The sequence below is a fragment of the Parus major genome, chromosome 14 (genome assembly GCF_001522545.3).
Source record: "Parus major isolate Abel chromosome 14, Parus_major1.1, whole genome shotgun sequence".
Lineage (NCBI taxonomy): Eukaryota > Metazoa > Chordata > Aves > Passeriformes > Paridae > Parus > Parus major.
Genome location: NC_031783.1, coordinates 14,718,488 through 14,741,155, shown reverse-complemented (window position 1 = coordinate 14,741,155; position 22,668 = coordinate 14,718,488). Strand labels below are relative to the sequence as shown.

General features: G+C 52.9%; 2 protein-coding genes across 5 annotated transcripts in view; both read left to right on the top strand.

Annotated features, from left to right (window-relative positions):
- Positions 1 to 7,230, top strand: part of HS3ST6 (heparan sulfate-glucosamine 3-sulfotransferase 6) — a gene marked incomplete at its 5' end in the record, with an annotated part of 30,976 nt that extends 23,746 nt beyond the window's left edge. Inside the window, one exon of the mRNA XM_015642401.3 lies at positions 5,949 to 7,230. Within this exon, the coding sequence (XP_015497887.1) occupies positions 5,949 to 6,567 (619 nt within the window). The remainder of the gene's footprint in view (positions 1 to 5,948) is intronic.
- Positions 7,231 to 18,214: 10,984 nt separating this feature from the next.
- MEIOB (meiosis specific with OB-fold) overlaps positions 18,215 to 22,668 on the top strand; it is a 19,016-nt gene continuing 14,562 nt past the window's right edge. For all 4 annotated transcript variants that reach the window (XM_033517955.1, XM_033517958.1, XM_015643414.1 and 1 more), the window contains exons 1-3: positions 18,215 to 18,292; positions 19,744 to 19,934; positions 22,513 to 22,657. The gene's annotated coding sequence lies outside the window, so the exon portion shown is untranslated. The remainder of the gene's footprint in view (positions 18,293 to 19,743; positions 19,935 to 22,512; positions 22,658 to 22,668) is intronic.

The following is a 22,668-nucleotide window of genomic DNA, read 5'->3' as shown; positions in this document are numbered from 1 at the left end:
CGGCGGGGGCGTTTGGGGGGGTTGGTTTTGTTTGATTTCCTTCCCTTGGAAGGCAGGAGCTGGGGGCTGGGCCAGCCAAGCCCTTTAATTGTGTGCAATGAAGGCTGACAGTGCCGAGGCACAGCCTTTAAAAGGGGTACTGAACCTTTAATTCCTGAATAAATCATCTCCAGTCTGTTGCTCCTTCATCTGCAAGCTGTTTGAGCAGGACACACGGGCACTGCTGGGAAGGGTCATTTGGAGATCAGAGCCCTCGATTGACCCGGGTCACAGGCAGGACACCTGCCACAGGCTGTCCCCTCGCCAGGAATCAAAGGGACACTGGGGAAACAGCCTGGAGAGGAGATTCCTAATTGCTGCTGCACTGAGGGGCTTCATTCCAGAGGGATGGAGAGCTGGGAGTGCCCCTGGCAGCCCTGGCCTCGCTGGGCACCAGCCCAGGGTCACATGTGCCCGTCCCCAGTCCCCTGATCTGTGGGGATTTTCAGGATTTAGTGCCCCATCACGGCTGGGCACCTTCCAGTCCCCATTTTCTGAAGGGTTTTTGGGGATTCAGTGCCCCATCATGGCTGGACACCCTCCAGTCCCCATTTTCTGAAGGGTTTTTTTGGGGATTCAGTGCCCCATCATGGCTGGGCACCCTCCAGTCCCCATTTTCTGAAGGGTTTTTGGGGATTTGTGGAGCTGTTCTGTGTTTCCCAGCCATTCTCACCTGCATTTTCACTCACAGTTATTCAAACTCCAGCAGGGAGAAGTCCCTGGGTGCTCATTTTGGATCCCATCAGGGAGGAGAAATCCCTGGGTGCTCATTTTGGTGCTCATCAGGGACAGACCCATCTGTGAGAGGTGTGCCCTGGGTGCTCATTTTGGTGCTCATCAGGGACAGACCCATCTGTGAGAGGTGTGACTGGGGATTTCAGGTGGCATTTTGGGGTGACCCCATATCCTGTAGCTGCTCCACACTGGAGAAGGGTGAGGATGGCTCATCCCAAACCCCACTGAGAGACCAAGGAGCCTCTCCTCCAGTGCAGGGCAGGAGCTGTGCCCTGATTGAGGCTGATTCCTGCTCTCCATAATCCAGCAGAGCCCTTTCACCCTAAGGACCTGGCTGGAATAACCATGCCAGGAAAACATCCCGTTCTGGCCATCCACATGAGCAGGAAATGTGATGGAAATTCTGGGTTGTGGGAGCTGCAGTGGGTGCGGGGACCGCGGGGTGGGGGGGACACGGCCTTTTCCACACCTTCCCACCGGGAAATCTGGGATGCCAAAGGGTCTGGGAGGATTTCTGGATGGGAAAAGCAGCGGTGCTGGACAGCCCCGGTTCCTGGGGGGGTTAATAACCGGGTGTCTGCTGGGAGCAGCCGCATCATTAGAAATGCAAATATCGGCTCCAGCTTCTCCCCTTGGCCCCACTCCACATCTCCAGATCTGGAGACACTTCCAACCCAAACCTCCGCGGCTCCCAGCCCTTCCCAGAGCCCCCCCAGACCCCAGGGCTGCCTCCCCCCTGCTCTGCAGCCCCTCAGGGAGGGTCTGGGGGGGCTCAGCCCCTCCAGGGAGCAGCCTGGCACAATCCACCACATCTTCCTCCTCCTCTGAGACTTCACCCAACACAGAGAGCCCGTCCCGGGGGGCGGTGGGAGAGCTCTGGGGTCTTTTGTGTGGGCTGCAGACCCCACAGCGTGGTCCCCTATAGGGCAGGGGGGGATCTGGAGCTCCTGGGGGGCAGGAGGAGCCCCTGGGGATGCTCCAGCTGGGAGCAGGACCCGCCAAACCCCTGCACTGTTTCATGTACCAAACTGTAATTAGGAGCAAGGGGCAGAGGGCTGCGAAGGGGCATTAATAAATGATCTCCCTGCTTGTTAATTGACGTGTCTCAGTCAGCCCGTGGTGGAGCCCAGGGCTTGGCTCCCCTTCCAGGAGCATCACAGCCTTATTACTGCCCTCATTAGCATATTCAGGGCTCCCTGCTTAAAGCCAATTAGCTCCCAGCCAGGCCTGATTGGGAAGCCTCGGCCTCATTTGCACATTTTTGAATTGGTGAAAGAATCAAAATTAATGGAGGCAGCTCGGGGCTGGGGAGCGCTGGGGGGGCTCTGCCAGGACCTGCTGGGGAGGGCGAGGGGGAACAGCCAGGTCATTAGGATAAAAAGGAACGTGGGATAATTTGGTCCTGGGAGCCTTGGGGAGTTCATCCTTCCCGGTTCATCCTTCTCATTTCATCCCTCCCAGTTCATCCCTCCCAGTTCATCCCTCCCAGCTCATCCTTCCCAGTTCATCCCCTCTAGGTTTGTCCATCCCAGCTCGTTCTTCCCAGTTCATCCTTCCCAGCTCATCCCTCCCAGTTCGTTCTTCCCAGTTCATCCCTCCCAGTTCATCCCTCCCAATTCATCCATCCCAGTTCATCCTTCTCAGTTCATCCTTCCCAGTTCATCCATCCCAGTTCATCCTTCCCAGTTCATCCTTCCCAGTTCGTTCTTCCCAATTCATCCATCCCAGCTCGTTCTTCCCAGCTCATCCCTCCCACTTCATCCCTTCCAGTTCATCCTTCCCGGTTCATCCTTCCCAGTTCATCCTTCCCACTTCATCCATCCCAGTTCATCCTTCCCAGTTCATCCCTTCCAGTTCATCCATCCCAGCTCGTTCTTCCCAGCTCATCCCTCCCAGTTCATCCCCTCTAGGTTTGTCCATCCCAGCTCATTCTTCCCAGTTCATCCCTCCCAGTTCGTTCTTCCCAGTTCCTCCTTCCCACTTCATCCCCTCCCAGTTCATCCCTCCCAGTTCATCCTTCCCAGTTCGTTCTTCTCATTTCATCCCTCCCAGTTCATCCCTCTAAGTTTGTCCGTCCCAGCTCGTTCTTCCTAGTTCATCCTCCCAGTTCATCCTTCCCAGTTTGTCCTTCCCAGTTCATCCCTCCCAGTTCAACCTTCCCACTTCATCCCCTCCCAGTTCATCCCTCCCAGCCCATCCTTCCCAGTTCATCCCTCCCAGTTCAGCCGCCCTGTGCTGATTCCCGCTGATTCCTGGGGGAAGCAGAGGTCATGGAGAGGTCTGGGATGGGGCAAGCAGGGCTGCTTTGGGCTGGGATTGAGTTCATTTCCTTCCTGGAGCTGCCGTGGGTGATAACTCAGGGATGCTTTGGGCTGGACACATATTTATCTCCCAAAAGTGCATCCCCTGATCTCTCAGCTCGGTGCTGGGAGGAGTTCTGCTCCAAAAATCATCAGGAATCGTGAACCAATTAACTCTGGAAAGTTATGCTGGCCCAGTTTTTGAAGTCTGCTTTGATTCCCTGCCTGCTGTGGCTGTTAATCACTATTTAATGCAGCTTTCTGCATTTTTATCATCATTTTATCTGCTGTAATTTATTGTGTGTTACCTTAACCGAGGAAGCATTTTCATGCCTTGAATGTCTCCATGTAGGAAACCCCTGCTCTGCTGCCTCTCAAGCGCCAGTTGTTTTATTAATTAAAATTTTATCAGCTTAATAGAGAAGTAAAAGGCTTTTATCCCCTCCTCCTGGGCACAGAGTCTCCTCTGGAAATCCCAATTCCTTCCAATTCCCCACTGCCGTGTCCTGGACCTGCAGGCTCTGCTTGGCATTCCCACGGTGCTCTCTGAAGGTCAATAAAAATTAACTGTAAATTCCATTAAAGTTCCCAATCTTTAGGTGAAAGCAAAGCACAACAAAGCCGGCTCTGCTCTTTTGCCAGTTGAAGCCAGATCTGGAGGGAGCTGGGTGTTATCAATAATTAACCGGGGTAATTTAGGGGAAGTATTAGGATGTTAATGAAAATGTGAAGTGCTTAATTATCCTGGGAGGAGCTGGAAGCGCTCGGGCTGCTGAGGAAGAGGAGGTGTTGGACAATGAACGCTTGGAAGCTGCTGTTCCCGGCGGGATCCGGGATGTCCCTGGGATGTCCCTGGGATGTCCCTGGGATGTCCCTGGGATGTCCCTGGGATGGGGCAGTTCGGTCCCTGCGCCCCATCACAGCCACAGGAGCCTCATTAAAACTTCTGTTAATTACATTGTAATTAAGCTGTGGATGGTGTGGCTGCCCTGGATGGCGCTGGGGGGCTCCGATGTCGCTCTGCAGGAGGAAGGGAGGGATAAGAGAGGTTTTCCAGAGGGGCTGGAAGTGTCCGGGGCCAGGATGTGGTTTGGGCTCTGCAGCGTCTCCCATCCCCAGCGTTCGCTGCTGGGAATAAACAATTTATTTCCCCCTGAGGAGTGGGACTGCTTCAGCTTTGCTGAGAGGGTTGGGATCGGGTGAGGATGAAGAAGGAGCCGTTCAGAAATCCCAGAGGCATCCAGGGAAACACCACAGGGATGCCTCGGGAAGCTGCCAGGAGAAGCGGCCTGGAAAACCCTGTGGCATTTTCGGAATGGAATTCAAGTCAAGGACGCTTGGCTGGAAGCCCCAGCAGGAGCCGGAGATGTGGATCCAGATCCGCTGTGTTTTCCTTGACCCTGGACCAGCACAGGGAGGGGACAGGGATAGCTCTAATCCCCGGGAAGGTGCTGCCCAGCAGGAGCTCCGTCAGTCTGTTGAGTGCAGTTATTTGGGGTGGGGAAAGTGCTGGAAAGGATGGGAAAAGCACCCGAGACTGCCCTGGGATTCATGGATGCTTGAAGGGCATCCCACAGGTGCCAAACAGAGGGGTTGTGCTGCCAGGTGAGAGCACCAGGGACAGGAATGAGCTCTAAAAATGCTGGCACCGTGAAAAAATTAAAATAAAAATTAAAATAAAAATGAAAATAAAAAAGTAAAATAAAAAATTAAAATAAAAATAGGGGGGAAAGCCACAAATGGCTTCTGCCTCTTGTTTGGGGGAGGGAGCTGTGGGGGCCCAGCGTGGCTCACAAATGCTTTTAATAAAGTGTTCTTTCCTGAGTCCAGGGGGAAAATTCCCAGAAACCTCAAGCTTTTCCCATTACATAAGGAGCAGCTGCTGCTGGGCAGAGCCGCGGTCCCCCAGCACAGCCCTGTCGCTGTCCCCAGCCGCGGGGACCCGGCTCCCTGCCAGGCACAGCATCCTTGGGTGGAATTCCCAGAGAATCCGCGGCTGCAGAAGTGGCCCGGACCAGCCTGGACAGGGCTTGGAGCAGCCTGGGAGGGTGGAAATGTCCCTGCCCATGGATGATCTGAGAGATCCCTTCCCAAACATTCCAGGATTTTGTGATTCCCCTTGGAGGTGGAGGAGGATGTGGAGGGCAGAGGGGCAGGTGCCGGTGCTGGTGGCAGGGAGGACCCGTTGACGTGGCTGGGTAATTTCTGCCGCAATTAATGCCTCATTAAAGTGCGCGAGGGAACAATCGGAGCAGTGAATTTTACCCAGCACAATGGCTGGGCCCTCAGGGTTTTTCTGCCTTTCTTTCGCAAAGGAAACAGTCTTTTTCTGGCTTGAACTGCTCCTTGTCTGGAGGCAGAGGAGGAGGGAGCCTTGGTGGGCATCTCCACCCCCGGCTGCTGCTTGGGCATCACCCCCGTGATGGGATTTTCCTCTGCAATCCCACGGGGCGAGTTGAAACCTCCAGGACATGAAATCTGACTAGAGGCAGGGATGAAAACCAGCCTTGTCCCGAAATGTTCGTGTTGAGACACCCATCACCCGCTGAAACTGGGATTTCCAGGGCTGGGAAGGGGTTGTGGGAGAATTCCAAGGGGGAAGAGCAGCCTGCAGGTGCCCTGTGGATGCTGCTGGAGTGACAGGGGTGGACTCTGGGGGGGACAAAGGGAATGCTGAGATGGGCAGAGAGGCTGGAGCACGGGGAAGGGCTCCGAAGATTAAGGAGGTGCCCAGGGGGGTGTGACCAGGCGGGGCAGGAGGGGAAGGGGAGATGCGGCTGTGGTCGGGAAGCCCCCGAGCGTTTCTGGCCGGGTTTTGGGGCTTTTTCCCTCCCGTTGTGACATCGGGTCCTGACCGTGTCCCTCTCTCCTCAGGAGCCTGATGCCACGGACCCTGGAGGGACAGATCACCATGGAGAAGACCCCCAGCTACTTTGTCACCAAGGAGGCGCCGCGGCGCATCTACAACATGTCCCGGGACACGAAGCTGATCGTGGTGGTGCGGAACCCCGTCACCCGAGCCATCTCGGACTACACGCAGACCCTCTCCAAAAACCCCTCCATCCCCAGCTTCCAGGCTCTGGCCTTCAAAAACCTCAGCACGGGACTGATCGACACGAGCTGGAGCGCGGTGAGGATCGGGATCTACGCCAAGCACCTGGATAATTGGCTGCAGTACTTCCCTCTCTCCAAATTCCTCTTTGTCAGCGGGGAGAGGCTGGTCAGCGACCCTGCCGGGGAGATGGGCCGTGTCCAGGACTTCCTGGGGCTCCAGAGGGTGGTGACGGACAAACATTTCTATTTTAATGAGACCAAGGGCTTTCCCTGCCTGAAGAAGCCGGAGGGGGGGAGCAAACCCCGCTGCCTGGGGAAATCCAAGGGGCGGCCGCATCCCAAAATCGACGGGCAGGTGGTGCAGCGCCTGCGGGAGTTCTACAGACCCTTCAACATGAAGTTTTATCAGATGACAGGGCAGGATTTCGGGTGGGACTGAGCCCATCACCAGGGCACGCTGCCGGGCTGGCACCTGGGCTGCCAGGACTGCGGTCCAGGGATGTCCGTGGTCATCATGGTCAAGGGATCCCTGTGGTCATCGTGGTCAGGAGATGTCTGTGGTCATCATGGTCAAGAGATCCCTGCGGTCATCATGGTCAAGGGATCCCTGTGGTCATCATGGTCCAGGGGTGCCCATGGTCACTGTGGTCAAGGGATCCCTGTGGTCATCATGGTCAAGAGATCCCTGTGGTCACTGTGGCCACCCCACCAGCACCCTCCTCCCTTCGTTCTAATTTATATTGGACCTTTTCTGGCAAGAAATGGACTTTTCTGGAGTAGAGAGAAATATTTAAGAAATAAAACCAGAGATGAGCCCTCTCCCCTCCCTGAGCAGATTAAATATTCTTCCATATAAACCTCGCTGATCTGCGTTAACTGGGAGCGCTCCGGGTGGGTTTGTGGGGTCATGGATAAAAGGAAACCTTTGGAAACCTCTGGGGCAGGCAGGCAGTGGGGTTTTGCTGGGGGTGACACAGTCATCAGGGGACGGCTGGGCAGCAAACCCCAATCCTGGGAGATGTTTTGTAAAAGAGTCTGCAGGAATTTCCCAGCTGAGCAAAACAATGAAGAGCAGCAGTTCTGAATAAATGCCAGCTCCTGGCTTAGGGAGAGGGAGCTCTGGATCACCTTCCCATGTTCCATGAGCGGCCCAGCTGATAGAGCAGGGCCTTTCTAACCCTTAGGAGGAAAATTCCAGCTTCTCCACAATTTACCCAAACTCTGCCCTTTCAGTTCAATAATCTCAATAGTTTTTCAAATCCTCAGCCATCGAGGGTCATCACGGGAGGCTGCAGAAATTACTTTAATCTCTACTAACTAGTTTTCCCTAAATTAAAAATGGGGAAAACATTTAATTAACCTCTAAGATCTTATTAGTGACTTGTATTTGTCTCTTTAATGAGCTAATTATGAGTTTTGGAGCGCCCTCAGGCCCTGCATTATTCACAAATCTGCTTTGGCAGTGGTTTCTTCCATCATGCAGCATCCCAAACCTGCATCCCCGAGCTGCTGAGGTGCCTCCTCTCCTCGCTGCTGCCGCCTGGGCACGCTGAGGGAAGCGGGTACCACTTCTGGAATGTTCCATGGGCCTCGTCCCTTTTCCCCAGCACAGCTCTGGGGTCCTGGCACCTCTCTCGAGTCCCTGGAGGTGCGGTTTGTTTCCTGTCCCATGCTCCGGGCTGCAGGGGAGGTCGGACACGTTCCCGTTCATTCCCGGGACAGGCTCCAGGTGCTGCTGGTGCCGCTCCCGGGCGAGCGACAAAAACCGGGATATTGCCAAGGAGGAGTGAGAGGAGACAAAACCGGCACGGCTTGAAATCCCAGCGCCTTGGGGGTGTTGGAGCTTTTGTGGGGATGGGCTCGGGTCCCCGGCTGTGTCCCCCAGGTCCGTGTCCCCCCAGGTCACCGCCCCGCCGGGGATGGGATGTCGAGCGGCTGGAGCCCCTTGTCAGCCTCGCTGGCAGCTCCGCATGATGGACTGCGCTCTGCTTGTTTAGGTTTTGTTTCCAGCCACGACATTCGACCAAATTATTCTCCACGAAGGGCTTTAAAGTTTCCCAAGTGCCTGTGAAAGCCTGGAAACGCTGATAGTGATCCTATTTCTCAGCTGAGTGACTGCATTCAGCCCCAGCCGTATTGATATGCAAAACGTTAAGGGTCCCGGCTCTAAAGATGGTTTCTGTCTGCCCTGTGAAAGGGAACCATACTTTTTTAAAGCCCGGCCCTTTCTAAAGCCGCACAATACCATATAGACTATGCCATTTAAAGCATCTGAAGCGACCCAAAATGTATTGAAAGCTCGCTTTGCAGACTCATTAAGACTACTCAATGGGTTCTGGCAAATACCGTGCCAGGGCTGACCGCACGGATTAAGACTTTTGAAGTGTTACACAAACCCCCTGCTTAAACTAATTGCTGCCCCGCAGCTCACGAGGTCAAGTATTTGTATTCATTGCCTCCGAGAGGAGCCACTTACGGCTCTGTCCAGGTGAAGTCTGCACTTCATTAGATCAAGACAAAAAAAGCAGCTTTGGTAGGAAGGGGATGAAACCTCCCGGCTCCTGCTCTGAGCCAAGCGCAGGCTTAAATCCACCTCGGTTTGTGGTGCTTTCAAGAGCTCCAGTGGAGCGATGTGCTCCAAAGAAAGTGTTTCAGTGCAGGATGCTGACAGCAGCCCTGTCCCACTTGTGCTGCCGCGGAGGTTTCAGCTTGAGCAGAGATTCCTTGGAATTCCGAGCGCTCATTGAGGACTTCTCCAGTGGGGCATTTCATTCTCCAGGGTCATGGAATCCTGGAATTGGGTTGGAGGGACCTTAAAGCCCATCCAGTGCCATCCCACCAAACCTCCCACCATCCCAGGCTGCTCCAAGCCCCGTCCAAGCTGGCCTTGGACAATTCCAGGGATCCAGGGGCAGCCACAGCTCCTCTGGGAGGAATTGCTCTGGAATTCCCACAGAGGCTCGGGGACAGGTGTCACTGCTGGATCTTCCTGCTCAAAACCTCTGGGAATAAAGTTGTAATGAGAGGATGCTGAGCTGTGCTGGTGTTTTCTGGGACAGAGGGAGTTTGGGCAGCTGCTTGCTCAGGAGATGATGGCAAAACACCCCGTGCTTGTGGAGCTGGAAAAATGTCCCTGGAGCACCAGGTTGGTTGGGGAAGTGCCAGAGCAAGAGGATGATGAAGATCCAGCTTTGCAGCCAAGTATGAAATGAAGTTTTCATCCCCATCTCAGTTAACCAAAGTTTCCATTTCTAGACTCAGTTTTGTTTTGAAAATCCAGCTATCCAAAGTTTTGTGGTTCCTGTGCTCTGGGCCTCCCTCTCCATTCCACTTCATAAGCCAGGAAGAGCAGGGCTGGAAAAGCTTTCCAAATTTTTTTATTTACTCCTTTTTCTGTTATACCAGATTTAGGAGGACAGAAGGGAAAGAACAAAAATAGGGAAGAAAGAAAAAAAAAAAAAAAAAGCTCCAAAAGCAAGAAGTTAAAACTTTCCTGCTTTTGCGTGGGTCTGGAGATGAGGAGAGCAGCAGGGCTGATTTTCAGCCCCTCATTTCATCTTGAATGTTTATAACCTGTAACAGGGAAAGTCTTGCTCTTCCCTGGAAATGCCCATCCATCCCCATTCCCCTTCCCTGCTGCCACGTGTGCTGTCCCACACCACATTCCCCAGGTGAGGCTGCCAGGGAATGGCCCATGGGGGATATAAAAGCTGGGAGGAGACACTGGAGCTTCCCTGCAGGATTTCCACTCAGGGAGCAGGAGCTGGCACTGCCTGGCAAGTGGAGGATGCTGCCAGGGGTGTTGGGTGTCCTTCCTGCTGGTTTTGGGAGCTGCAGCAGTGTGGTTGTGTGCAGCCATCACGTGCAAATGCCAAATTTGTGCTCCCATTTGAAGCAGCAAGGCGTTGCCTCTCTTAATTAATTTATAACACAAGAATAAAAGGAATAAATTGATGCTTTTCTGGTGGCAGGATTCCCCTGGCAGGAGGTGAGCCCCAGGCCCTAATTGTGAACCCCTCATGGGTAGAGGGGACACGTGGGATGGGGCACTGCCACCACTGCTCCTTCCCTGGGGAATGGGCACACATGGGATGGGCAGGAGGAGGGGGATGGCCCAAGCCTTTGGGGCTGGCTCATGGTGATGCCACAGCTGGTGTTGGAGGAAAGAATGGAGCTGAAAGGGCTGATCCAACCCCATTTTCCCCAGTTTATGTGGCTGGGAGTGCTGGTGCAGATCACTAAGCCACTGCTGGGAAGGCACAGCCAGCTCTGCCCGAGCGCTGCTGTCCAAGCTGGCAGCCACGCCTGGAAATCAACAGCGAGCGAATTTCCCCCCTTTTTCTTTCCTTTTACTCTGAGTTTAAACTTCCATCTGATGGCTGATTGCTGAAGACCCCCCCTGGCAGCCACAGCACGCTGCTGGCAGATGCCAGAGGGAAGGAAAGTGTGAGGGATGGAGGGCAGCGGGAGAGAGGCCGGGAAACTGGGAAACGCTGCTGGTGGGGATGGGAAGGGGGCCTGTGCAACAGCCAGCCTTTAATTAAGGGTCTTTAAAGAACTTTCCCAGCTGGTTAACATTGCCTTGCCATATTGGAGTGGTTTAGGAGGGAGTGACTCCCTTCCTGTCAGCCCTGTGCGTGTGTGATGGCTCCTGGTCCCTCACCCCTTTGGAAAAATGGGGCAGAAAAAAGTGGGTCTGTGCCTTGCTGGAGAGGACAAGGAGAGCCCTGCATCTCCCAGGGGAGAAACTCTTTTTACTAAGCTGATTTCTGCACCCAAATGTGTTGAACACAGCTCTTGCAGCCCCTGGAGCAGCTGGAGGGGGATGTGTGCCAGCGGCACCAGCACAGGCTGGAGGGGACAGGTGTGTCACCAGCAGCCAAACACTGCTTTGGGAATGCCTGATCCAGCTGCTTTGGGAATGTCTGATCCAGCTGCTTTGGGAATGCCTGATCCAGCTGCTTTGGGAATGCCTGATCCAGCTGCTTTGGGAATGTCTGATCCAGCCCAGGGTGGATATTGGTGACAGGAACCAGCGCTGGGCTGTGGGGAGCTCTCAGGGCAAAGCCACACCTGGAGCACTGGAGATCCTGGGTGGCAGCTGTGGGACCCTGGGACAGGGTGCTGGGGGTGCCATGGGGCAGCCAGAGCTCTCCTCTGGAGCTGTCCTGTTCCTCCTGCTGGAATCAACCTGCAGAAATGGGATTTGGAATGGCAGCATCTCCCTCCTGCCAGCTGGGGACAGACAAAAACCTGCACTGAGGTGTTACTGCTGAAACTTCCTGGGGACTTATCCCACCTCTTTTGGCTTTATCTGCTCACCCCAATCCTCCCAGAGCTTTTCCTTCCTCCATCCTGTGCTGGAATGACCCAAAATCTTCTTGGAGGCAAAAACAGAGCCGCCCATGGGCTGTGAGAGTGGGATGGGGACTCTGGGGTCCTGTCCCTGTTTCACCAGGACATTTATTGGTGCCCAAAACCTCCTGCTGAGGTTCAGCCTCCAGCTGCATTTGCAGGGGAGGTGATGAAAAGCCAGTTCCAAGTGTGCTGGGAGTGTTTTGCTCCCCCTTTTCCAGAAAAACATCCCCTGACTACTGGAGCAGGGAGCATCCCTGCAGTTTGCTCTCCTGCTCCCTTCATCCAAGTTGGGGCTGAGGGTGCACATCTGAGCTCCATCCTCCTCCTGCTCCTCCTCCTCCTCCTCTGCATGTCCCAGCCTCACCACAGCATTCCCAGCTTGAGGTTCCCCACTCTGTCAGCTCCAAGGACATGGATATTGCTGGGGCTCCCTCTGCTCCCACAGCCTGCTTTTATCTCTGGAAAAAAAAATAAAAATCCTAATAAAAGCCAAAAGGCAACTTTAATAGTGTAATATTAGAGAGGGCTGGGAGGGAAAGGCTCCTGCCTGGGGCCATGGCACAGCTGGGGTCCCAAGCACAGATCCACTCTTCCATTTAGGGATGCTGGGGAAAATGGGGGAAAACCAAATTAAATCAATGTTTGCTAGGCCTGGCTGATGTGTGCTGTGCTCAGAGAGGGGGGAGGCAAGGCTGAGCCTCCTGTTACCTTTAGGACAGGTTATTCTGTGTGAGGAAAGCCCAGCTGGGAGATCCTGGAGCAGCCTGCCCAGGGATGGGCATCCCCCAGCAAGGGGCAAAATCCAGGCACGGGCTGAAGGAACCGGCGGAAAACATTCCAAGTGCGGAGAGGCTTCGCAATAATTTCCACATTCCGAAATTTTTCTCCAGAGGGGAAGAGAGGCAAGCCTGGAATAATTACCCACACAAGCAGCCATTGAAACGTTCTGTGCTGTGAGTACTGATCACTTACTGTACTTAACAAGACAATTTTGGCTCTCGGCGCATAAAAGCAAGCAGTGATTAAAGCTCTTGTTTGCAGGATCCATGAGCCAAAGCACAAAAGTCTGCTGCTAGATCCAAGTCTGGACTTGGCAAGCGGCTCCTGCGTGGGGAGTGAGCCAAGGTGGAGTTGCTGTGCTGGGGATCTGAGGGGTTTGGGGTGCTGGGGGGTGCTGGTCCCCCCATCCTGCCAGCCCCAGCTGTGTGGGGGTGACTTGTGCTCCCAGCCCTGGCGCTGAGCTGGGATGTTTTGCAGGGAGTGGAAGGTGTTGCAAAGTGTGTGGGGCTGGGAGAGTCTCCTGGGTGGTGGGAAGGAGAAGGTGCTGGGTTGGAAATGGGGTCAGTGGGTGTCTGCTTTTTTGTGCTGTTTCTGTAGTCCCAAGCTGCAAAAGTTCTTGAGTTTTAAGCTTAAAGTGCATTTGTTTTCATTTGATTCCACCTGGATGCAGCCTTCCAATACTGGAGAAGGCTCCAGGGAGGCCTCAGAGCCAGTTCCAGGGCCCAAAGGGGCTCCAGGAGAGCTGGAGAGGGATTTGGGCTGAGGGATGGAGGGACAGGACACAGGGAATGGCTCCCACTGCCAGAGGGAGGGATGGATGGGATATTGGGAAGGGATTCCTGGCTGTGAGAGTGGCGAGGGGCTGGGATGGAATTCCCAGAGAAGCTGTGGCTGTCCCTGGATCCCTGGGAGTGTCCAGGGCAGGTAGGATGGGACATTTGATTTCCCTGTGGAGCAAGAGGGGCCTGGGAAGGTAAAAGGCCCTGGTGTGTGCTGCAAAGTGAGGGGCTTGGCTGGCGGCAGAGCCTCTGGCACCTCGTGCTGCCTGGATTTGGGGATCCCAGCTTGGTGATTCCGGGTTTCCAGGGTGTCTCAGGCTCCAGTTAAACTGAAGGAGCCTTTCCCTGCCGATTGCCCACGGGTAAAAGTGCTGAAAGCGTCCTTTGTGCTGTGCTGGGCACCACCCTGCCTGGCAATGCTGCCCCGAGATGAACTGGCAGCAGCACTGGGGGTGTCACTGCAGCATCTGGGGGATCTCTGATCAGGGGCCTTTTCCCAGCCTGCCTTCGTGGCTGACATGTGAGTTTGATGCCAGGTTATCCCCTCTGGGCAGTGATATTTCGGCAGCAAAGCCCAGAGGAGCTGGCTGGGGTCAGTCAGTCCCACAAGTGCTGAGGTCTCCCCTGAACACAGGCACTGTGCCCTGCAGGGATGGGCACCCTGGGACACCCAGGGCAGGGTCAGCCCCTCCTGAGGGGTTTTATTTTACCCCCAGCGTCCTCATCCTGCTGATGCCAGTGGTGCAATGGCTGGAGTGAGTGTCCCAGGATGGAATCCCAGTGTTGATGTCCCTTCAGGGCTCTGCCCTGGGCTGCTGGGAGAGCTCTGCCCAGGGTGGGTGAGCACTGCTGGGGCCAGGACATTGGCATAAATCAGCCCCGTTTGGTTCAGAGCAGCTGAGTGATTGAGATCAGGTCAAGATCTGGTTCAGATCTTCCTCTCTGCTCGTTAAGCTCCCGTCCTTGAGGATGGTGTGGGTTCACCTCGGAGGGAAGATAAATGAGTCCCAGTGTAGCAGCACTAAATCCTCAGCCTTGTGCTGAGCCTTCCAGGGCTCTCTGTGCTGCAGGACAGGGGAATCCTTGGGATGGCTGAGAGACCCAGCTCTGTATGGAAGCGTCATGTAGAGTCCACTCTGGCCTTTCCCCTGGAAAAAAAACAAGAATTCAGATGTTCAATAAATTCCACAGGCATTACCTATGTTAATTGAGTGACTGCTTATCCAGGGCTGTTACTGCTGCCTTCTCAACCATCAAACCAAATCAGGTCCTTGCAGAGAGCTTTTATTTCAAGCAGTGACCTCCTGGCTGTTCTGGAGTGCTGAGGGTGCTGTGGGCATCCAGCTCCTGGTGTGGCTGTGTCCCTTGGCTGCCTCTGCTCCAGCCTGGATGCAGTGGAGCAGTTGTTTTCTGTTAAAGTGCTCCTGGCATGAACTGGGAGCATCCTGTGGTGGGCACAGGTGTCCCCAGGAATGTCCCTGCAGCACTGGCCATGCTGCCAGCCCAGGGCACAGCTGCCACCAGGACCCACCTGGGAGCTGCACTTGGCTTTCTTGGCTTCATTTTAGATGGAAAAGAGCACTTCTGGAGCAGATCTGGCAGCCTTGGAAGGGCCCTGGCAGATGGGCAGCCTTCATCCATGGCCCTGCTCTCTCGGATGAGTTGTGCTTGTTGGAATTATTTACTGCACTGGTCGATAAACACTCTGGGCACTGGGCTGTATTTCATGAGCACCACGCTCTCCATGTGCCTGCTGTTATATTTCAAGAGCATAAATAACAGCGGGGCAGCAGCAGAAATTAAAACCAAACACACAGAACGATTTACACCCAGAATTTTTCAACAGAGAAAGGAAGGGAAAAACCACCCCTGGGCTGTGCCCCTCACTTAAACCTCGCTCCTGCCTTTCCTGGGCTGCCGGTGCCTCTGGCATTGCTCCTGCCTCCAGCTGAGGGGATGTTGGCTGTTTCTGGGAAGCCACCTGCTTTACCCACATCCCCTCGTGTGTGGGGACAGGGTCCCAGGCCAGCTGGTGCCACGTGCCATCCGAGAGCCCCCCTTGGCACATCCCTCCTGCCCTCGGCGGTGCCACCCCGGTGTTTATTTTCCTAGCCAGGGAAACATCCAGCAGCATGTGCTGCAGTCTCCAGGTTGTTTGTTTTCCTTTAAAATGCAATAGAAATCTAATTAGATGAAAACAAACTCTCCTGAAGAGTGGGGTTATTCAGAGCAGGCAGCCAGGGCTCCGTTCCCTTCCCTCTGGTAGCGTTTAAGCGTTTCCCCCGCATCGGTGACGCAGCCGTTCCTCATAAATCAGAGGAGGTAGGAGCACATTTGCTCCCCTGGCTTTGAAGAGGCGTCAGATCTCCGAACAGAGGCTTCTTGCTGGGTGATCCTCTGGGGCTGGTTCTCATTTCCTTGTAGGAGGTGGGTCTGGAGCCCATTTTGTGCATTTGGGAAGGCTGGCGAGGGGGGAAGGGGGAGGAAAACTAATGACTTTGCCTCGTTGACAAAAAAAAAAAGCCCTCAACACCACAAGCGCTGTGCCCCATTAACGTCCCACTGACACAATCATTCACCAGGAAGATGCAGGTATTGATTTGGCAGGAGCTGCACGTGCCATGGCAGGGCTGAGGCTCTGAGGAGCCATAAACTGAAAGTGGGCTAACCTGGGGTTCAGTGTGACCCTGTCTGGGCTAAGGCCACGTCATTTTAGGTGTTTCTGTGGCTTTCACCCCTCTGGTGTCACTGCTGGCTTTGCCATGTGCCCAGAGCCATGGGGTGGTGGCACTGAGGGCTGTGCTGCTGTTGGTCCTTGGGAAGGGCCTCTGGGCAGGCAGCCTTTGGGGGAGCCACCTCCCAGGGCATGGGGGTGAATGGGGGCACTGGGAAGGGCAGTGGACAAGGGATTGCATCTTGTGCCTTTTAACAGATGAAAAACTGCCAAGGTGAGGCACCCAGTGCCCCAGAAATGGAGGTTTCCTGTCCAGTTCTGCCCAGTTTTTATGCCTTGAGAAGATGTTAATGCACACCAGTGGCACAAGGCATCCACTGCTGTCCCAGCCATGCTCATATCCCTCCCAAATCTCTCCTTTGCCTGCATTATTTGGGAAGAGCTCAGAGATGAGTCCCTGCAGAAGCTTCAGCTCTGTGTTAGGGCCAGGTTGCTTTAAAAAGAAGCATTTCCATCACCTCTGTGGCAGGCTCTGGCTGTGCTGGGCTCTGAGGAGCTGGGCACTCAGGCCAGACACCCTCTGGATTTGGCTTGGCAGACACTTCCACATGGGAATGGCTCAGGGAGCATCGCTGGCTGCAGCCAGAACCGCTGCGCTCATCCAGGCAGCAAGAAACTCCCTGGAAGAATTTTAAGGAATTCATCTGGCAGGTTTGGAAAGGTAATTGTAAGGCGAAGGTGGAGCTGGAACATTTCTGCTGCGCTGGGCCGTTTGCACCGAGAGGAGCTGGCAGGAGGCGAGCTGCTGAGTGAGGAGCCGGCGCTGCCATATGGAGCTGCTCGCTCACGAAAAGCTCAGCCGGGGCCAGGGCTTGGCAGCCCCGCTGCACAGAGCCCCTGTGTGTGAATAAATGTTACTCCTCGGTGTTACTCGGGGTTGTAGGATCCGGCTGTGGGCAGAAAGAGCCGCGATTTGGCCCCGCTTCAGCACAGAGCGCTCGGGGAGCAGCACGGCAGTGGCAGAGATCTTGTGCTTAAATTCGCTCTCTGCTGGGTCTGAGCTTTCAACTGGCTTGACTTTTGTGTCTTGGATCACCAGTGGAGGCATTGAGTCTGTCTGAGGCAGGAGGTTTGTGGAGGGGAATTTGAGATTTGCTGAGGAAGGTGGCAATGGGGAGGCTGGAACAGGCTGGCAGGGCTGTGTCTTATTTCTGGTGATAAGAACAGGGAAGGGGGAGGAAGAAACCGGCTGGAATTGGAATGTTGGGCATTTCAGAGCGGTAAAGTAAAAAAAAGCCCAACCAAAACTGATTTTAAGCATAAATAGTCTGCGGGAGTTTATAGTCTCAAGGTCCTCCAGAATCTGAGCATGGGAGGTGAGATGAGGAAAGCACGAGGTGCAGGAATGAAGTCATTCTGCTGCTGTTAGATGGGAGATGCATTGGAAGGGAATCAGATTTGAAGTCTGGAAGTCCCAAGCCCACCCCTTGCATCCCAGCCCTGTTCCCTGATCCCTGTTCCCTGTTCCCTGTTCCCTGTTCCCTGTTCCCTGTTCCCTCTTCCCTGTTCCCTGTTCCCTGTTCCCTGTTCCCTCTTCCCTGTTCCCTGTTCCCTGTTCCCTGTTCCCTGCTGCCTCCTTGAAACCATGAGTTTGTGTCTGCCGGTCCCTGGAAGTGTCCAAGGCCAGGCTGGACAGGGCTTGGAGCAAGCTGGGATAGTGGAAGATGTCTCTGCCCATGGCACTTTGTGAGCTTTAAGATCCCTTCCAACCCGAACCATTCCAGGATTTGTCTGTGAGATGGGATCCTGAGCTGGAGGGGTTTTCACCTGCACAGCACAGGCCGCTCCTTTGCCCCTGCCCTGATCCTCAGTCGAACTCGAGCTGCAGTGGAGCTCCATCAGGGACACATTTGGCCTCCAGCCTCCTCACACAAGCCCAGTTCCCCCTTTCCTTCCATGAACAGGGAGTTCAGTGCATCAGGGAGCTCTGTGACTCGGGACAGTGACTGTGTGGGAGAGCTCCAGAGAGGAAACGCTAATGGAGAGCGAGACAAGAGCAAATCCAACAGGACAGAGGAAACCCTTGTTAGATGTGGGCTGAGCCAGTGGGTCTGGAGGTAGTTACAGCACACAGCAGTCTGTAATATTTTATTCCAGGGATATATATTTCCGGGACAAGTTGTTAGATTGACCTCTAGCGTTCATTTTCTTAAGGGAGAATTTTGCGATCCAGTCCTGTTTTGATCAAGTCTCGTACCTTTGCACTTTGAACGGGCTTTCAGGGGAGGTTTTGTTTTTCCTAATGGATAAACCCTCCAAATGTCAGTGTGGGTCTGCAGGAGTTTGCTAACGAGCTGCCTGACAGGCAGCCAGGAGGGCTGTGGAAATGTTTACACACGATTCCCTCGGAAGGGCTGGATGCAGTCCTGGCTCCTCTCGGAGGCAGCGGGAGCCCTGCCACCACCAGGCCAGGGCCAAATGCTCAGCCAGGAGATCAAAGGTGGATTTGTGCTGGAAAGTTTAGCTTGGATGGGCCCTTTGGATTTCTCTGCTGTTCCCTTCACTGTTCTGTGGTGAGGAAAAAATTTGGTTTACTCTAAGATCCCAGTTTTCTTTTACAGACAACTCCATATGTCTTTGGGAATTGTATCCTAAGTTTTCCTCCATGCAGGGATCAAGTCTTAGGCTTGGTTGGAAACTGGAGCAACTGGAGGTTGGAAGGGTTTTTCCCAGTATTGTCACTGGGAGATGCTCATCCCGTGTGTCCTAATTGGTACTGCTCAGCCTCATGTCTCCAGCTGAAATCCAGATATAATTTGGGTTTGGTTTCATGGATTTGAATGGCTGGAAGTGTCTGAATAGCAGCCAACAATGCTAAATATCTTCTTTTCTTCCCCCCTCAATGCATTCTTCCTCTGTGTCAGGGAGCTGTCACTAAAACTATTTTTAATTGTTGTGTGTTTTAATTCATGATGTTTTGTTGGAAAATATTCATCACTTGTTTGCTCAGAGAGAGAGAGGAGGAAATTCTGGTCTCGGGGAAAGTGATGAAAATCCAAGCCACTTCACTGTGCTCACATTATTTTGGAATTATGTGCAGGAAAAGTTATTCTCTATAGCCTGAAGGCTCTAAAAAGAAGAATTTTGAATTTCTGTAGTCTCAGTCAAGTTAAACAGCAGACTGAAGGCTTTAAATCTTGGGCAATCAAAGCCTGAGCTTCAAAAAAGTGAGAAAATTGAAGAGAAAAAGCCTTGTGCCAGTACTTTCAAGCAGTGAGTTCCTATATGGGCATCTTACTCTGCTTTTTTGGAAGGAAAGCAACACAGGTTAGTTCTGGGATAAGTTTATTTGCTAATTATTCACTGAAAATAAACTGACTGCTTAGTGATGATCCAGAAGGGCTCAGATTTCAGCTGAAATTGGGCTGTCACTCTTCCCTGGCACCTCAGGGCAGCAGATTTTAGTGCAGGGGCTGGTGGTGATGGCTCCTGTTCCTCTCCGGGTTGTGCCGCATCCTTTTCGTGACATTCCTGCTCCACCACTGCTGCAGAAGGGATTAATTAGTGATGGAATCATGAGGAAATGAGCTCGCTGATGAGCAGGCACCCAAACACTGCCCGGGAGGGAGGGAGGGGAGCGATGCAGCGCCAGGCTCCAGCCCTGGGAATGCCATTCCCTCCCTGCCCAGGGGAAGAGCAGCCACAGAGATTTACACCTTAAAAAAATAGCTTGCTTTTATTTTTAATTTTTGTCTTTGCCAGAAATGGAGCTTTTCTTGTGCAGAGAGAGCTGTTGGCATTCCCAGCAGAGCCCTTGGCACGTAGTTCTGTTTGCTCACACCGATTTTGGGGTCTGAGCTCCCTGCAGGCTGCTGCTGCTGCCACCTGCGTGCACCATCCTCAGGCCTTGGCATCTTCCCTGGCTCCAGGAAGGCAGAATTATCCCAGATGAGGTGGGAACCAGCCATGGGTCAGGCTAATTTTACAGCAAGGCTGCGGGTTGTTGTGTTTTTCCATGCTGCAGGTACTGGTGGTGCTGCTCAGAGCGAGGGAACCCCACTGAAACAGCGCTGGGATGGACAGGGGAGAAGCAGGCTGGAGTGAGAGCTGAACAAAGACATGGAGAAATTGAGATTAAATATCTCTAAACACACACTGAGCACCTGCATTGCTGCTGAAGATGTACATCGCTACTCCCGAGGCTCTGCCATTCAGGTATCAGCCAAAACCACCCAACACTGAGCACCTGCAATAATCTGCTGCTTTTAATGCATTCAGTCAAGCCAATTACATAAAATTACACGTCTGCCCTCTCCATTTTACCAGTTCTTTAGGTCCTAAGGATGTATAAATATTCAATGAGCCCTCTCAGTAAACGCTGCGGGCAGCGGAAAATGCACAGAGCAAATATTTTTATATTGCTCTGGTTTTGGAAATGATTTCTGAAATGTCCCTGCTAGTGCTGGACTTCCTTCCCCTGAACTGCAAAGTGTACTGATGGTCACTTAACAAATCGCTAAAGTGAATTACGAAATGGCATTTGCACTCCTTGACCATGCCAATGAGTGTAATTTAAATAAATCCATTCACGAATAGAGGCCTAATTAGCAGGGACTGGGCAATTTGCATCCGTGTATGGGAAGGCTCTGCCAATCACAGGCTCAATCGGCAGAGTGGCAAGTGCCGCTGAAGTGCTGCAGAGTTAAAATCACTTGGAGCTTTCAGGGATCAAGCACTAGATAAGAAAAACACGGAATTAACACTCTTGCTCTCCCGTGGGAGCTGGTTCTGAGTGGCATGTGGATTTTAGGAAACCTCTTCTGGCCTTTCTCTCACCTCTATTTTCCCAGTTGTCAAAGGGAGATAACGATGCTGATTTCTCTTTGAGGTTAGCTGAGAAGGAAAGCAGGATACAAGCTGAGTAACATTTGTTTCTGCAGATGCTCTCCAGTGCTTGTATTAAGAATTCCTGACTGGGAGAATCAGCTGGCATCATAAACCAGCGGGATAAAGGCAGGTTAGACATTTGTTGGATATAAACACACAAAAAAAGGTGTTACTTGTTTGCAGTAAGCACAGAAGTCCCTGGCTGTCCCTGAGGTGCCATGTGCTGTATGAATGGCAGAATTCACAGTGTCACCTGAGACAGGTACGCCCATCAAAGAGTCCTCGGCTCAGTATCTGCAAGTCACAAATTCAGCATCTAATCAGACATCTCAGACGGAAAGAGCCGCGGTCCTGCTTTGTCCCCTGCCTTTGTGCATCCTGTCACGATGGCCCTGATAACGTCTTCCCAGCAGCAGCTATCCTGGGAAAGTAAAAAGCAGCTCTTTTTCCCCCTCCAAATGTACATTGAAAATAGGAATAGAAGAGGACCACAAAGCAAACCTTCCCGGTGATTATGGGGAGGCGAGGAGAGACATAACAGCACCCTTGTTCTGGTGGCTTTGAAATGGAACAAAGGCCTGGAGGGGACACGGCAGAGTTGGGTTTCACGGGCCCTTTGTGCCTGTGGGAGAAAAGAAGCTCCACCTGGACAAAACCCACTGGAAGAGGGGACCTACCCATGCCCAAGATGCCGGTGGGTTCTGCAAGGTTCCGCTGCAGCAGGTGCTTGTGTCCCACCAGAACCTTGCTGAGATACTGGACCAGCTCAAGCCCTGCAAGCCCCTGGGCTGGAGTTCTGATTTGTCACCTTCTCCAGCACTGAACACCCCACGGGTCTCATTCCAGGGATTTTTTATTTTCCCCTGTTTTACACTGCAGTCATGGCTGTAAAAATGTGAGTTGTACATTTGCCAGCATTTCCCAGCCAGTATCCAGGTTCTCCTTCCCATTCGATTAGGATCCTATCAGCAGGCTCATTATCTTCTGCTTGTTCGTTAGCTTGAGATAATGAAAACAACAGAACTGACAGAAAAAAATGACATATTCCATTCAGTGGAGACATCAAGCCTACAAAACAAAGTTAGATCCATGGATCATACTGTATAAAAAGTGACCTAAAAAGAAAAAGAAAACCACCCAGGCTGTCAGTTCCCTGGCATCCTGTTTGTCATCAGCACGGGATAATTATCACGGATTTTAGTGACACAATAAATACGAGAGCACAGGTGGGATCCATTTTCAGCTGTTTAATTGAAGACATGAAAGATCCTGTAACAGAGTCAACACAGAGAATTTGTCAGGCTACGCTAAAAACTTCCAATAGCCGTGACCTTGGGGTTATAAAATTACTCATCAGGAGTAAAGTTTTTTATGATGCAGAAGTGAAGGGTATTGATTTTATAAAATATAATTTTATATTCAATATAAATGAAGAAAATGGCTCAAGCCAGCCTTCTGCAGAACCTGAAAATATAGGACTATTGAGTGCAAATCAATACAAATAATATCTTTAAACCAGAAATTTTGATTAATTGATAAAATACAGGCTGCAACTTTTTTTCCCTTATAGCCAGCAGAAAAAAAAATAAGGAAGTGGGGAATGGTTTCTCCAGAGATTTCCTCAATTTGCTGTGTCTTGCCAGTGCATTGTGTGTTTATACTTTTAGAATGAACCTGTCTTTAAATTCCTGATCTGGTAAGTCATGGAATCACAGCGTTGTTTGGGTTGGGAGGGACCTTAAAAATCATCCAGCTCCATGGGCAGGGACACGTTCCACTATCATGGAGCTCCAGCCTGGCCTTGGGCACTGCCAGGGATCCGGGGCAGCCACAGCTGCTCTGGGAATCTGTGCCAGGGAACAATTCCACCCCAAAATCCCGTCTAACCCTTTGTTATCTTGTCAAGCCCAGGGACTGCAGGCCTGCTGGAGATCCCTGCTGGGATGGGAGAACGTCTCCCCTCAGCCTGCGCCGGCCCTGAGGGAGGACGGGGCGCGGAGCCCTTTTCCCGCCACTGCGCCGGCGCCATTTTGTCTCCTTCGGGAACTGAGGTTTGTGAGGG